At 41.3% G+C, this 12,989-nt stretch overlaps 1 protein-coding gene across 2 annotated transcripts; it reads left to right on the top strand.

The window, feature by feature from the left end:
* The first annotated feature begins 1,855 nt into the window (after positions 1-1,855).
* Positions 1,856-12,664, top strand: znf513a (zinc finger protein 513a). Of its 2 annotated transcripts, XM_035143357.2 has the most exons (5): positions 1,856-2,096; positions 3,626-3,762; positions 5,252-5,386; positions 9,048-9,806; positions 10,002-12,664. In XM_035143357.2, exons 2-5 carry the CDS (start codon positions 3,723-3,725, stop codon positions 10,958-10,960), a joined length of 1,893 nt encoding a protein of 630 aa, XP_034999248.2. In that variant the 5' UTR covers positions 1,856-2,096; positions 3,626-3,722; the 3' UTR covers positions 10,961-12,664. The 2 variants fall into 2 exon arrangements, with proteins under 2 accessions (XP_034999248.2, XP_047194184.1); XM_047338228.1 differs by lacking the exons at positions 1,856-2,096; positions 3,626-3,762; positions 5,252-5,386 and adding an exon at positions 5,408-8,242.
* The last annotated feature ends 325 nt before the right edge of the window (positions 12,665-12,989 follow it).

The raw sequence follows: 12,989 nt of genomic DNA on the forward strand, positions 1-12,989 counted from the left end.
ATGACGCACAGTCCCAGGATCTCCTATTGATAAAAGCCCAGTCACATTTTATTTGAAAGATTGACTTTATTATAAACCCTAATGATGATGTAAGGGAAATGTCACATACATAAATGCACTAAACTATAGCCTTCATTTCACTGGAATTTAATTTACAGCTTAAAGACACTAAAACAACAACTAAACTGTCCAAATAGTGTCCAACCAATAACAAACTTTTCTTTACTATTTACTAATATTTATGTATCCATATTCTGTTCATTTAACTGCTCTCTTCACTTAAGCTGGTTATTTTATGTGTCGAGCACATACCTGCAATGTTTCTATGGATACAAGTTTGTGAATAAAGTTGTGAAAACACAAAAGGCCCTGGCACTGTTATCACAGACAAATGTACACAGACTGCACATGGGTTTGTGATTACACATTGATTTAATATGAAAAATGTACATGATGTTGATCCAGTGCTCATTACAGGGAGATGACGTGTCTTCTGTTACACTTCCTGTTCCTCTGGGTCTCCTGAAGCTCCCGAGACTCTGAGTGCTCACACTGAAACAAACACTGCCCTGATTATGTTGATGAAAACAGAACAGACAGCGTAACACACTTTAAAGCTGTGGATATATATTATAAAAGTACACGATGGAAAAACCTGTAAATGTTTAAGGTAATCCTGAAGTCCTTTATGTTTACTAAACTGTAAGTGTAATGGTTGTATACAGTGTTTTATACTGTTGTTGTTATTGTAACTGTATAGGAGGGAATAAATGCTTTCTGAGGAAAATATAGATTTTTGGTAATAATGTTTTATTCCTGTTGTAAAATGTAGATGCAATCCTGAGGTAAAATGCCACAAAACAGAGAAATATTTTTTCTATTTTAATGTTTTAGGCTATAGGTTTGCTAAATCATCATTTGCTCAGCCCACAACTGTATTAGTCTATCGTAACATTTCATTTCATTCTATGAATTTTTTTAATTTTTTTTTTAAATACAGACACACAGCCCCAGAACTGTAAAAAAACAAAAAAAAAATCACTAACCAAGAGCATAACAAGGACATTTCTGTTATTATCTCTAAGAACTATAAGTACCATGATTCAGTGCGGCACAGCAACCGGAAATTATTTTCGGAAGCGGAAACACCCAACAGACGGAACAGAAATGTTTACAACAGAATCAAGGTTCAAATCTCCAACAACAATACAGCGTCCTGTGAGCACCTCAGGCCTTCAGAATAAAAGCAACAGGGCTGGAAGGAATCTAATAAAAATAAGTAAACCACTGTTAGTAACTTTTGTACATACTTATAAAATAAAACAATACCTTCAGTAAAGTACTTAAATGAGGTTCTTTAAGTAAACAAGGTGAGATAATTACTTTCCAGCTGTTGTCTTCTGTAGAAACGTTTGGTTTTGCGAACAATTTTTTTCCTATATTTACATTGAGACCACTGAAACAAATACTTAGTCAAGATCCAAAGAAAATTCAATTTGAGTTGATTAATACATATTCAAGTGTTTCTTATAACGATTAAAATTTTACAAATCAACAATTATTCCATGAGAATAAACCAGCATTCAGTCAGTATTAGCTTTATAATATGCGCAGTTATGGGCTGAATTTAAGTTTTATGACATTCATATTAGCTACATCCCAGAATTGTTGACCCTGTCTAACACAGCTCCACATTTATTATTTAATGTGAACACTACCTTGTTTACCACCACCTGGACGTGCGTATCTGGTCCCCTTGTCACATTGCACCCTGCTGATTGTCATTTCTCTTATGTTTGCGTTTCTTGCTTTTATAAATAAAGTTATTATTATTTGTATGACATTAGCTTTGTCGCTCTTACTCTGAAGGGCCGGGACCGGACGTGGCGGCGCCGCTGCAGCTGGATCGCGGGCGAACGAGAAAATCAATTAAGTTATGAAAAATAGCATTAATTGCCTTTCTTTGTCACCGCGGCTCATGAAGAAATGGCGGATCTCCCGGCGTCGTTCATGTGAGGACACACACTCTGCAGCCGATGGCGCGTTCACCGACCACAGACACCACCTCCGCCCACAGGAATATTTACGTTTTTTAGGTGAGTTAGCATGAGAGCTAAGCGGTGAAGTTGACATTAGCCGCTCGGCTAACGTAGCTGCAGGTTAACGTGCACACCCGCGGCTGGTTCTTCCACCCACTGAAGATGCCACTGGTCAGTCGTTCCCCGCGCTGGGGTCGTGGCGAGCCCCGCACCAGCTCACGCACTTTTCCACAGACTCAGCTGACACGTCCTGTTGTGCAGCGGCGACATTAGCTAGCCAAGCGGGGCTACACGAAGACACGTCTGTGTGAAGCTGACTCGCTTGATTGCTCTCTGTCTAATGTGTTAGCCATTTTGTTAAGGTAGCCCGGTGGTTAAATGTGGGTTTCCTGTTTGTTTACAGTGTGAAAAACCACCAGCTCCCACCGCCACAGTGACACGTGTGTCCCGCACTGTCTGTTAGCCGTGAGAGATCTCGTCCGAATCAGTGTATTTGTGCGAAATGCTTTGTTGCAGCGTGTTAATTACTTTTTTATGCAAATATAGCCCCATTAAGCTTCACTGTAGCACACAATGGATCTGCTGTAAGTGATTAATAAGGAGCTGTGAGATGTTTAATTTAAATACAGGGTGAAATAGCTAAAAACACCCACCCACGTTACACTACAGTTATGACAACTTATCTGTTATTCACTGTTTATGAGCAGTGGTTTCATTTAGATGACACCACCACTGTAGTCTTGTTGTCCAGAACAATGGGTACTCGATCAAATCCAGAAAACAGTGTGATCACTGCCATCTGTTTTGTTTTGATTTGATTTGAGGTCTGAAATGATACAAGTTGATCACCTAATATTTCAGTCTAGTCGGTTAGTAAGATCCCCCATCGGCTATTCTTCCTCGGGTCCACAAAAGCTTTACATTTGACAATAATGTCATTACAACCTACGTCATAACATAATAGCACAAGACTACACTCACTCACAGACACACGCACACAGTCACACACTTAGAGAGACACACATTTACACATACTCGACAAACCTCTTACAATACAACTATCACATATATGAAAAAGCATTATTATACCACTGACGGCTACATTTGTACAGAATTCACTCAACATAAGATTCTGAAACTACATTTTTTCTGTTTTCTTGTGCGACGTCTCTTGGACGTAAAGTCCATTCATGCACCGCTCTAAACATAAGTCTGCATTTGATTTGAGTTTGTTCTTGCTTTTGATATCATGAAATGTCCTCCTATAGCTTGTCTGGTGGCTTAGTCGTGTCTATAATAATGATATAACCACCATTTTTATAGTATTTGTATCGTTTTTTAAGGAAGAATGCCACAGATTCTCAAGTATTTTCCTTTTCTTAGTCCCCAATTGATAGAAAATTGTATCTGTATTGGTTTTGAATTGTTAATGAGACAGTATCTTTTTAAGAAATTCAATTTTTTTTAAACAAAGTAACAGTGAATAGTGCCAAAGAATCTGCATACTAATGTTTTTTTATTTTTATTTATTGTTATATGCATCCCTATCTTCATCTAACGTCCTGTCTTCTGTCTTGCATCTGTAGTACAACTACAGAATATCCTCCAAACACACGAGAATGAGCTGATGGTTGTCGAAGTCTGCAAGAAGGCGCTGCAAAACAGAGAGAGGCTGACTGGAAGATGCCAAGAAAAAAACAGCAGAATCCACAGCCAGTCAAGTGTAAGTGTTGTGTTCACAGGTTGTTGTTGTTTTCAAACTTCTAGGTCAAAGCATAACCGAGCCGCTGAAACAATAACTCATCTAACAGTGATTAGTTCATGTGAATGCTGGCCTGAATGATTACCATGTGTTTCCTGTTATTCTCTCCACATCGGGGCACCAGGCATTGTTGACTGAGTGCTTGGAAGTGTTTCATGTGCATCATACCGACACACTGTTGCATAGGAAGTCATGTTTTGAGTTATCTAATTTCTATAAACACAGTTACAACTACAACTTCTCGTTATGAGCAAATTCCTTTCTTTATTGCATTGGAATCTGTCTCGAAGATATATCTGCTTTGAAATTAAATAGAAAATACTACCAGTTTAAGTCGCTACATGTGGAGTTCATATGCTACAGACCCTGCAACCTCTCGCTAGGGTGAGAAATCCATGCTCACATATAAGTTCAAGGATGGTATTTGTTTGAATACTTTCTATCTTCACCAACCCACAACAAATTGGCTAAGGAGATGTAATCATCATGACTCACTACTGTGATTCATGCTTGTGTTCCTATTTGCGGTAATAGTTTTTTCAAGTAATGTAATCCCATTCCCTCGGCCCAGCATTTAATAGCAGGATTGTAATTGTCTGAGCTGTTAAATAACCACACATTAATCTAATAAGAGGTGTGGCTCTGTGAGAACAAACATCCTGCATCCTCATGAATATTATTGTCATTAAATGTCAGACACTAAAACAACCAGTAGATGGCAGCATGAGGCTGGTATATAAGGATTTGCCTGAAAGGGGCTGAGCCTGACTGTGTCCTTGACTTGGCCTGATGGCGGAGTGACAGCTGTGTGATAGTTGTTTTGATTCCATCAAGCTTGAGAGGCCAATTTGATGTTTCAGGCGTCATTAGCTTTAGCTGCGGTAAAACAGTTCAATTTGTCATCAGTTAGTGGTTCATTTGTTTTTGCTCATGAAATTGCTCTTTTACATAAAAAGAGAAGAGTTATGTCCTTTCCCTCTCTGAGTAATCTGCAGTGGGTTAAAGCAGCATTCTCATTATCCTAAACCTCTTTCAGCTAAGCTTGATGTTGGCACTTAATGCTTTGTCTGTCATCATTTGTTTTAAGACTAAGAAATCAAGATTGTGGTTTTTTTTAATAAGTAGACCAAATATATTAAACATGTTAGGCTATTAACTACAGGTTAATTAGAGGTTAGGCTTCAGGATTAGGGGTTACTAAATCATTTTGACAAAACATATCCCCACCAAGCCACATCTCATTGTGTTGTATCCCAACACAGTAACTCCAGTTGCTTCAGTGTTGTTTTTTTTCTCAGAAAATATGCTTTCTGCTTTTTCCCTGCCAACAATATTAAAGATTAAAGTTTTCATGCAAAATGTATTAATAAATAACTCTTTTTTTATAACTGTTAGCGAAGTGATATTCATGATTTTAATTATGTTTATCGGCTCTTTTCTATAACTATAGTGGATTCTGAAGATGCTGTAACCACTGAAGCTCCTGGAAACCTCTCGTTAGACACAGACTTCCTTCTCGGACAAGACCTTGAGTTTGGTGATCCTGATCATGACAACAAGATTTTAGGCCTGGAAAAGTTCTCAGGTTTGTAATCAGCTTTTCTTTTTTTCAATAATCCAGTGTTTAAAGCTTTAAAGCGTGTGTTTGGTTGAAGGTTCTCTACAACGTGCTTGAAATGAGAGGGTGAGGGGACGAGTACTCAGGTGGTTGTAATGTCCAACTTCTCTGCTGTCACTAAATTCTACACATTGAACATTTAAAATTCATTGGAATTTCAGTCCCGTTTAATCCGGCAACAACTGTGGTTGCCATGGTAACAGCAAGTGCAGTTAAAAACAATGCTATGCAACTTTTACTGAGCAACAGCGCCCTCTGCAGCCATGTGTGGTGATAGATTCTGTTGGGGTCTGTGTCTGAGAGAATAAGTGGTTTTCATATAGAAAAAGAAAGCCTATCAAAGTGTTGGCTGTGTAGTCCCACTCACACACACAACTGAACGGTGGATTTTACCCATGATCCCTGGCTTCCTGAGCTGTAACAAACACACCAAACTCTGTGTAGAATATGTGATATTTTAAATGTTTCCTCGCGGAATATTGGAGATAAACGCTGGTTTTGAATGACTTCCAACTCAGTTTAACTGATCTACAGTTCAGCATTACTCTCTAACTTGCTGGCCCTGATTCTGACAACTAAAGCTGCGACTACCAGTCAGCTCCACACTCCTCACAGGAGATCGTACCTGCTCACCCAAGTTACATAGAGCAAGAACAAACGTTCAGTGTGAGGTGTGGAAATGAAAGTGACACAATTCTCCCTATTCCAAGTCAGTGCCTAATCAAAATAGTTGTTAAGCTTCTTTAAGGTAAAACAGTTGCATAGCGTTGCTTTAATACAACAGAAAACACCAACTGGTTCTACCTTGTCTGAAATACAGCAGAGGCACAACGTCTGTATCTGTCTTTAGTTTAGCTAAGCAAACTCATGTTGTTCTATCACAACCACAATCTGGTTTTCAACCTGTTGCCTGCAGCACTTCATTAAACAGCTCGCTGTGGCTGCTCCTGCTTGTTCCATTAAACCCTACAACGTTACAAGCTGCTCCACAGACAAAACATTTGCGTTTGTGTCTTGCTTTGTCAAAGCATTTTTTGTATAGATCGTGATCAGGGCTTAACCTTGTGATACATACATTGTTTCCTGTGACTGTTTCACAATAAAAGCCACCAGTTGCACATTTTTTAAATGAAACGATAAGCTGTAGGAAATGTTCATTTTGGCATTAGCGTTAATTAGCTGATAGAGTGTCACGCATCAGCAGTAAACAGTGAAGCTATTGGCATTTTACTAAAATTACAGCAATGCTGGATTACGTGCTGCATTGTGTCCTGGAAATCCCTCACTGGCAGATTCTGTAGACAAAATGGAGCCAGCCAGACACTGACTCACTGCCAGTAGCACTGTAATAACATTGAAATCTACTATATGGATAAATAAATATAGAATGTAACTAGCACACCTCCGCCAAGGAAACCACATCTAAATTCACTAGATCCAGATTTTCTATTTGGATCTGCACCAAATTGAACACACTCATAAATAGCAGACCCCTAAACAGGCCAGATGTTTTTCATCATGAGAAATCATGAAAAATCTGGGAAATCTAGGTAGAAAAACAAATCCAGGATACGCCCCCTGATCTGGATCCAAACCAACAGTTATTGGGTTCGTCCTGAGGTCATCCTCCACAAAATCTCATGTAAATCTGTTGAGTAGTTGTTGCTCAGTCCTGCTAACAACGCAGACAAAAACATAACTGAATTACCTTGAATGGTTATTGCAGAACACTGCTCATACAAAATAAGGTTTAATTTAATGAAAACTTAAATGATTGTAGGCTTTAAAGTCCATTCACTTGTGGTGTTTCTCTGTTAATGAATGTTGCATGTTGGCTCCCCTGTTTATTGTTATTTGTTGGTATATTTCATGGACATGTTATCCCACATATTGCAAATGTGTGTCTATTGATTATACAATAAATGTGAATGGGAGGAACACATCCTGGCCCATTATAGTGCATTTCAATCCTGTCCTACAATTGCTCGGTGAAAGGGCAATAGCATCATCTTTTAGTGTGTAAGCCCTCGTTTTCACTTCCGGTCCATTACCACGAGGACGTGGAATGAAGGGAAGTAGAGCTGTGGCTTCATTTGTGAAGCGGTTGCACTGCAGAGAGGACATTCACCGCTGGCTCTCTCTGTGATGAAGAGTAGCCCCTCTGTGCGGCAGTATGAGAGACGGCTCCACCAGCTCGTATTTCCCCAGCATGCCTCTTTGTCAGAGAGAGTGATCTGAAAAAACGGAAAAGTAGAGAAAGGAGCTGAGACACCATTATTGTATGAGGGTAATAAAAAATAGGACCATTACCATCAAGGACACCATTATAAGAGGGCATTTATTTATCATCATCATCATCATCATCTGCTGCCTCTGCTCCCACAACCCCACTGCCATTATCATTTCCCCTCAACATCATCATCATCATCATCATCATCATCATCATCATCATCATCATCATCATCATCATCATCATCATCATCATCATCATCATCATCATCTACCCTCATCATCATCATCATCATCATCAGCGGCAGCCTCACCATTATAGTCATCATCATTATCATTAGGCACGGTAATCATCCACGAGGGGTTTCCATGGGGCAGGATAAAAGGGCAGCCTCGACTCTCGCCTTCCTCACATCCTGCCTCTGCATCTGAGAGAGAAGGTGGTTTTCCATCTGGCTTGTTTCGCTCTCAGACGCCGGGACGCACTGAAGCTGGAGAGCCTCCGCTGTCTTTTGAACCCTGCGAAGCTTTTCTTTCTACCGGCTGGGAAAAAGTCATTTTTCTATTCTTTATTCTGAAAACCTCAAAAGAGCTGTGAGTATCTAATGTTACCTTCTCTCTGGAAAATCACTTTTCTTACTTAGTTTTTTTTCCCTGAAAAGATTCTCTGTCCTGAAGTTAGGGCTCAGGAGGATGCATTTTCTTGGCTGGTTGTTTGTTTATAATAGTAGAGTGAGAGTTTTTGCAAAGGTTTGAACTGGACGGTGCCTTGAGGTGCTTTAATTGCATTTTTGTGATGTGATAAAACAGCCTAACTGGCATTTGTTTGAGTTGTAGTCCAGAATGTTTCAGTATCAACTTCTTAGAAATATGGTAAATCATTTCTTCATTTGTTTGCTATGTCAGTGTAACTATTATGATTTTTAGAATGGCCTTTTCTAAATTCTGACTTGATTTCTTATCATAGTTTTTTTAAATGGCATTTTATTTAATCATGTCACCAGTTCCCCAACCTCTCATTTATAAAATACTGCTAATTTAGGATTTCCATTAATTTGTGCTGAACATCTGCTTCTTGTGTTTGACCCTATGTGACTGATTTATCTGTAAATGTCTCTGGTGCTTGTTGAGCGTCTTCTCTCTGTACCGTGCTTATCTCTACTATTATACTTCTCATAAGAGAATCTGAATGAGAGTATCTGTTTGATCAAGGTCATACTGTATAATGCAGAGAGACAGGAGGGTTGCAAATATAAACCTTTAGAGAGTAGTAGTACACGACTATCTCTCTGTTTTTTTCATTCTCAGTTGTGCAGCACTGAGATTAGATTGAGTGTCTCGGCTGAAGACGTGTGCAGTGTCTGGAATCATTTTCCCCCTGTTTGTCTTCCCTGCACAGAGGTAGCTGCTGAGATTGGTTTCTCTGTGTATCCTCTGGGTGATGAGGAGAGCCCTGCCTACGGCCAGCTCAGCATGGAAAGTGAAACAGACAACTCTCGCAGCACGACGGACAACGGGCGGGAGGATGAGGGCAGAGGGTCCCAGTCGGAGCCCAGCTTTCCCCCGTACTTGTCCTGCAGGGGCTGCGGTCAGCTCCGCGATGAACCTCTGGGACCTGGCATAGACCTCGTCGGTCCGTATTGCCTTAGGTGCTGCAAAGCCTCCAGGGAAGCTAAAGCCACAGACTTCTGCTCCCCCTTTGGCGGCATAAGCGGGATTCGCTCAGGCTCCCACTCGCAGCTCGATGACGACGAGATGGGTGACAAAGGACTGTCAGCCGAGGACAAACTGGCCAAGCTGCACTCATGTCACCTCTGCGGCTTCTCCTCGCGTTACGCCAATCATGTGAAGCGTCACATGAAGACCCACAACGGGGAGAAGCCCTACAACTGCCCCCTGTGCACTTACGCCTCGGCCCAGCTGGTGAACCTGCAGCGTCACCTGCGCATCCACACCGGGGAGAAACCTTACAAATGTGACAGCTGCACCTTTGCGTGCAGTTCCCTCGGCAACCTGAAGAGGCACCAGCGCATGCACGTGCCCTCTGCTGGGATGGGACAGGATGCTCTGCCGAGACCCCCCCCTGGCCCCAATATTCTGAAGAGGCATGTGACCGGGCAAAGACCCGATGAAGAAGAGCCTGGTGCTTCAGCAAAGGGTATGTATGCGTTTATACACGATACCTGTTCTCCATAACCACAGCTGTTATAACCAATTCTCTTTTATAGATATAGGAAATCATTGTTATTTTCTTTCATATTATATTTCTTTTTCTGTGCTTGTAACCTTGTTTAAATAAGTGCTATAGATATAAAGTTTTACTATTTATAACATAATATGTCTTTGTGTGAAGTTTCAGAGGTGGAAAGGCCGACGTCGAACATGAATTTAGGAGCCCCGAACAATGACTTCCTGTCGGCCTTCGATGGCTTAAAGGGGGCATCGCCACCCCCCATCCCGCCCTCTAACCCTGCTCCGAGCCACCAGCCTCCGCCTGTGCTGCCGACCACAGGTACCGAGGGAAACAGGACAAATAGGGGAGACGTTTCAGACGGTGCCACCCTCCCCCCGTCACTTTTTCCCTTTACTTGCCGTTTGTGTGGCATTGTCCTGGAGGACGAGGACGGCTCCTCAGCCCAGATTTGTGCCAAGTGTACCCTTGAAATGCTGACTAAAGACAGCTCGTCGTCTCCCAACAGCCCCGGCGAGCGCAGCGACAAGGTGTACACCTGCTCCGCCTGCCCGTTCCTCACGCACTACCCCAACCACTTGGCACGCCACATGAAAACTCACAGCGGCGAGAAACCGTACAAGTGCCCACAGTGCGACTACGCCTCAGCGCACTTCGACAACCTCAAGCGTCACCACAGAGTGCACACGGGCGAGAAACCTTACAAGTGCCATTTGTGCGACTACGCCTGCGGGAACCTGGCCAACCTGAAGCGCCACCAGCGGGTGCACTCGGGCGCCAAACCATTCCAGTGTGCCGTGTGCAGCTACAGCTGCAACCAGAGCATGAACCTGAAGCGGCACATGCTGCGGCACACAGGAGAAAAGCCGTACAAGTGTCAGGAGTGCGGCTACACCACTGGCCACTGGGACAATTACAAGCGACACCAGAAGAAACACGGCCTGGCCACGGACGGCTGGGTCAAGGTTCCAATGACCGGCCACGACGAAGACGACGAAGTGGGGAAAGGGATGGGAGGCGGAGGCCAGACTCACAGAAAGGAAGCAGGAGTTGATATGCAGTATATGTCTCGGGAGGGAGGTCAGACTATACACTCGTGCTACAAACTTGAGATTGTATAAATATAACACAGCAGAACTAAGCTACCAGCAATTGTTTCTTTGTCAATTCTCACAGAGCCTTTATATTGTTTTAGTGTGTCGGTCGTTTAGTGTTTTCGTCAGACGTCTTCAGAGGCTGCTAATTGTTAATTTGTAGAATCTCGCACAATTACGAAAAACAAATTGTCTGATGCCTTTTGGATTAAGTGGATTAAGGTGGATGAGTCTGTTCATAGTTTGTCTTCTCCTCTGTCGCTGTGTTTATGTCAGATGTTCTTTACTGTCGAAGTCTTTTCACTGTGTCTGGTTCTGTCTTTTACTGCGCGCTTATTTTAACAGTTCCCCTCTAACAGAAAACACATATCCTGTTCTACCAAATACTCCTGAATACATGTACATGGAGCTCATGCACAATTTCCCCCCGGAACTGTTAAGTTGCACCGTGTAGTTTCTTTTATTTGTTTAATAAAAGATCATTGCTGTTTTTATCGAAGTCGTCAGTGCCACCAAGCTTAAGTCAAACGTTTTGTTTTGTATCCAAAATCAAATTAAATGACATGAATGTAACTGATTTACAGAATTCTGACAACTCATATCACGTGACAGAGATGGCTTGACTGTTGAGCTCATTTTATCTTAAAACTCAACTTTAAAATCTGCGATGAGAAGACGACACAGTGCAGCTTTCATTAAAAAAAGATGGGTCCTCGTAAAGAGCCAGTACTGTGCTTCTCTTTGCATTGGGGCACAGCTCTGGTAACGGCATGCCATCAGATGAATTTACTAATGTATGTACTACGAGCAATGTGCTGTGTAATAGTACTGGAATTGTTTTACACCCGTTAAAACTATATTGAATAATGAGGTTGTGATGCTAAATAATCTCCTGCAACTTTAACTGTATTGTCTCTTTTTTTTCATTTCGGGCCAAAACCCCTCAGGATAAAAAGTGAAGAAAACAAGAATGTTGTCAAAAAAAAACATTTTAACACTAAAACTGCATGCACAAGCATTTTAGTTGGTTGTATGGTTAAAGGGAAAAGCACAATCATACACACAGCGACATGTTGGCACGTTGAGGATTCAGTTGGAGGGATGGAAAAAGCATCACTGTCTTATTTGTGATTCAGGAGGGACAGGAGTCGTATACGTGGGCATGTTCAAATAAGTCCCCCCCACGAATCTGCTACATATCAGAAATATAACTTTACTTGGGGACGTGTCTTTTTGGGGGTCTTTTTCGAGACAGACTGTAGAATCACCTTCCTCCTACTATTTACTATTGACTGTGAAATTAGCCCATTCATGTTTTGTTTTTGTTTTTTACTTGAAAAAATATATAACACTATTAGCAAGCATGTGAGTGTGTAATAGTTGTTTTATTTTTCTAATGTGGCTGTAATACGAGGCTAGATTTGCAAACGTTAATATATAGAATTAGACTTTTTTATTTTTGCCATTTTCAATGTGTGGTGTGTCATTTAGTTTCCATGGGAACAATAGGGAAGAACGATAATTTAAATTTGACTATTTGTGAATGACTATTATATGCAAGTGAGATATTTTTCAGGTTGCCGATTTGCCATGACACCATCATCGAACCCATCAATTAGAACCTACATCCCCCAAGTGTCCATTCTTGTCCTTATGCAGTGTCTCATAAATGCCTTAAGTGAGGAATTTCAAATAAACACAAATGGGATTCATTTCATTGAATGTCCGACATCAGGCTGCTTCTCATTTCTCTTACTGGCACAAACTCGACATCTAATTTAAGAATCATCACATTAACGTTAATGACGTACTGGAAATACTGGATATAACTGGAAATAGCATATAATAGCAACAGGTCAAATTACTGTGTGAAGTGAAAGGGGTCGTTCATAGCAATAACACCCACAGGTTATTATCACCAAACTGATTATTACAAATAAACAAGAGTGTTGCTTTTATATCTTTGTTTCAGCAGCTGCTGTTAGAGAAAAAACCCGGTGAAGATGATCTGTCCAGCACCAGACAGACAGACAGCAGCTTATCAGGGAACATGGTG

This window comes from Hippoglossus stenolepis, chromosome 20, assembly GCF_022539355.2.
Source record: "Hippoglossus stenolepis isolate QCI-W04-F060 chromosome 20, HSTE1.2, whole genome shotgun sequence".
NCBI classification, from domain to species: Eukaryota; Metazoa; Chordata; class Actinopteri; order Pleuronectiformes; family Pleuronectidae; genus Hippoglossus; species Hippoglossus stenolepis.